Here is a 4,009-nt window from a genome sequence, read left to right on the forward strand (position 1 = left end):
TGTAGGTCTTAGGTCTCGAAAGCTGTAACATTCTTGTTAATGTGCCCTGTAAATATTCACATGGCTTTCAGGTCAGTATTCAGCCATTTATGTGTTTCCCATGAACCACTGCGGGCCACGACACATGGATTCTCCAATGCAACCTTATTCGGTTTTAAATAGGTGCACCTGAACTCTAAAAAGAAGATTGAAATGAAGCCTCGCTGAACGTTTCGTTCTGGCTCCAGTTTGAACAACGTGAAAAGTAACAACAAATACGAACTAAACTGAAAAAAGTCGCGGTCTTAAAATGTTTCGCTTTTCACGATCCCTTAAGTCTCATTAATAATGAAAACTTCACTTCGTGCCGAGTCAAAATACATTGTGACGTTATCAATACGCAATAAATCTCAGTGACAGGAATAATGCAAGTCCAAAAGATCTGTTCCTTTACAGATGTCATCTCCAAATAAGGCAAACGAGCCCCAGTAGTAAGGTTGGCTGTGCTTATCGTTGGCGGCGATCATGTCACTTTTAGTCTGCCGGAGGCTGGAGCCAGTGCTTCGTCCGCTGGTAAGATGGCGATAAAAGTGTCCCATAAAACACGTCGTGGCTACAACGCTGATTTGCCACAGAGTGGCCAGCACTGAACGTGCACCTGCAGCAAGGATGGCTCTGGACAGACCCATAATGCCCTCGGCGATTGTTTCACCAGTGGCCCTATTACAGAAAGCGAGCACGACCAGCTGCGCGTTGATTTTGCATTTGTAGATTTCCTCCATTGTCACGATAAAGTCTCCAGGGGGTGCAATTTCATGACGTGGGCGTGGTTCTGGGGCGAGAAGGATCCTCCCTAATTTCGAATCGCCACTCGTGGCAATATGGATGACACTGACGCCTTCCTTGAGTCTACGCATGACTTTCTCCTTTGTCGCACGTTCCTCTATTAGACAGATTACTTCAGGTAGAAGTTTGCTTATCCCCCGTGATTCATCAATTGCCTTTGGTAGATTGCAGAAGACCCTATTATAAGCTGTCCAAACCAATTGACCCATTCAATATTTCAGAACAAAAAAATGGCAAGTTTTCCCAAAATAAGGTCTGGTTAATTTCGGTAAGCTTGAATTTTTGCACAGAGGTTCCTTATGTTATGTAAACCAACATATAAAAAAATATTTTTTCTAATGGATTCGTCTTCGAGATATGAGGCTTGAAGTGCAATTTTCAAATGTTCAAAGTATGAATTCTCCTCGTTTTTAGGGAGAAGTCGTGCTCCGATCCGAAATTAAGCCATCTTTGCTCACTAATAACTGCAGTATCGTTCTTCAGCACATTTCCCAATATTAGTGGTGATGGAGCAATTCTAATGCACTTTCGCCAGGAATGTCCCTTCGGGCGATTGTAGAGCACTAAATGTGATAGACAAAGTGAAATCTCCAGGAATACAGTCCATGTCGGGCTTAGTAAACTTATCCTCCATTGGCGAAATCAGGAGTTGGTACAAAACTTTGAGAGTATGATCAAGGTCTGATAGCGTCTCATACACAGCAACTTGCAATATGGTTTGAAAAAAGCACATGTGCTTGGTCCAGCAATGTTAAACACTCTTATTAGCAAAAATGTTGGCGCTGTTTCCACATTTAATCAATAATATTATTTAATCTTGAGTTTGAGTCCAATTGATGCAGGCTTAGGAGAATGTCTTTACTACAAATATCTTCTTCAAAATAACTTTCCAGGTATAGGAAGTTACCCTGCTAGCAGTGAGGGAATAAAAACAAGGAGCACGAACAAAAGGAGAAGGCACTCATTGTTTTAATGAAATATTTCACCCTAGGGTGTTGATGGGATTATAATGTACAGATTTTGCAGGATCTCAAAACAAGCAGTCTTTTAGTACGATGGGGGTGACAGAATGTCAATAAAGTGAACCAATACCAATACACGTATTTCACTTTCAGACCTGCCATCAACAACAGAGGGGTGTCATCAAAATCAACAAGCCTTTGTCTGAAATAGTTGGACTCATTTCAATGTCACCCTAGTCTACACTACACAACTATTTTCGATGCATGAGCATTTCACGGATGTTGTTTTCTTGCTCCTTTACACTCTTCTGGAGATAATCTTTGGTTCCCTATGAAAAAAATAGTGGCACATATGTAAAAATTCAAACTGCAACAAACAATTGCCAATCAGAAATGTAAAAAAAAAACATATTGTATAAAAAAACAAAGTTGATATTTCCGTGGAAATGTTATAAATATAGAATTTAAAAATAAATCAAATAGCACAACAAACCTCAATAGTTTTAATTTTTTCCTCATTTGCCTTGACTTTTTCAGCTATTGTTGATCTAACATCAGTTACAGGTTGTAATACAAACCTGTGTAACAAAAACAAAAATTGCATGACAAAATAGCCCATACCTAGATAACAATAAAGAAGGTCAGACTAATACAGTCTCTAGATAATATTGACAGAGTCTAGATAATATTGTTTTACTCAATCAAAAGATGAATTTCAAATTTGTGGTGGAATCATCAGGTGTTCTACATATTATGGACATTACTCAGAGGGTGCAATGTGAACCATGTGTTAGAAGGAAGGTTATCTAGCATGCACAAAAGGCTTGAAGAGAAGCTGTGTAAACCAGTGAGTCAAGGAGAATATTGTACAATAGAATGGAAAAATGACCCCTTATGTATGTCTATTTTATGTCTGACCACTCCCCTTGGATGTTCTACATATTAGGGGCCTTGCAAAGGGGCTTGCCCACGGACAAGACATGAACACAAAAAGAAAAGGTACAAATGTGTACCTGGTATGTAAGTTCTCCTACAGTATGAACCAAGTAGCTTATGGCCCTGGCCAAACGAGGATATGCTGCCTACAATATTGTAGAAACATGTTTCCTAAATGTTTCCAAGGGTGGCCAAATGGTCATGAAACATTAGGAAACAAGTTTCCACGTGCTCGAAAACATGAAATAATTCTACCTAGCTGTGGAGACATCTTTGTTTTCAAAATTTGTCGGAAACAATGTTTCTGTGGTGGCAAAACTGGGAAACATCGAGGAAAAATGTGTCCCTACATTGCCAGGGTCCAGAGTAAATGTACTAAGCCCATGGCCTGAAGTGGATTAAATTAGGTAAATAGAAAATGAGTGAATTTGTGCTGGAGAGAATGAAACGCACATTCGACCAACGGCCTCATAGGTATTTGTGTCCAGAGGTAAAGTACTAAGCTCCTGGTCTGTCAACTTAGCATGCTGATTTGTCCTCTTTAGTTGTTCTATTTGTGCCTCTGCAACCTTCACTCTTTGAGTAGTGTCGATAACTTTCAACTGCAATTCTTGGAAAGCCTAGAAACAGATGAAACACGTGAAAACCTTCAAAGCGAAATGGATAGCAATGTTAACGAACCGGAATACAAATCGTACAATGTAAAAAAGATGTCGATGCGCACATCAAATAATGACGAAAGGGTACAAGATAATAAGCGAGTACACCCTTTAAGAAGAAACATAATTTTCGGTGTTTTAGCCTAAACATTAAACACACCTTGACAAGCGACAGCACACAGTACTAACATTGATACTGTATTTAAAATGTTCCTCGCTGAACTATTAACCAGCTTTTTGTAATAAGCGAGATAATTGCGCTGGCATTAAAATGTTATCAAATCAGGGACTTATTGAGGTTTTATTCCTACCTTTCTCAGCTCTTGGTCAAATGCGGTCGCCATTTTTGTTACTATGCGCCCGTGGTTTGGTTGACCAGCTGATATTTCCGAGTCTTTACCGAAGAAATATTGACCTTAACCTGACTCTTAGCCTTGGCTTTTTTCAATAATAAACCTCAATACGACACTATTATCAAAATAAAACACATTCCGACTTATTATTTTCTACAACCTTTTAGTAACTAAAATTTAAAGCTTATTTGATGAGCCACATAAACTTTTCGGCCAAAATGGCTTAAGTCGATAGCGATCCGTAAAATAGAATCTCGCAGTGCATGCTGTTAGC

The 4,009-nt window shown here is 39.2% G+C and overlaps 1 protein-coding gene across 1 annotated transcript; it reads right to left on the reverse strand.

Annotated features, from left to right (window-relative positions):
* Window positions 1-1,779: 1,779 nt before the first annotated feature.
* LOC5518678 (prefoldin subunit 1) lies at window positions 1,780-3,792 on the reverse strand. The gene is made up of 4 exons (XM_001638621.3): window positions 3,694-3,792; window positions 3,177-3,343; window positions 2,281-2,365; window positions 1,780-2,116 (listed from the first exon to the last, which is right to left on the reverse strand). The coding sequence occupies exons 1-4, from the start codon at window positions 3,724-3,726 to the stop codon at window positions 2,039-2,041; spliced, it is 363 nt and encodes a 120-aa protein (XP_001638671.2). The 5' UTR covers window positions 3,727-3,792; the 3' UTR covers window positions 1,780-2,038.
* Window positions 3,793-4,009: the final 217 nt, after the last annotated feature.

Source organism: Nematostella vectensis, chromosome 3 (genome assembly GCF_932526225.1).
Source record: "Nematostella vectensis chromosome 3, jaNemVect1.1, whole genome shotgun sequence".
NCBI classification, from domain to species: Eukaryota; Metazoa; Cnidaria; class Anthozoa; order Actiniaria; family Edwardsiidae; genus Nematostella; species Nematostella vectensis.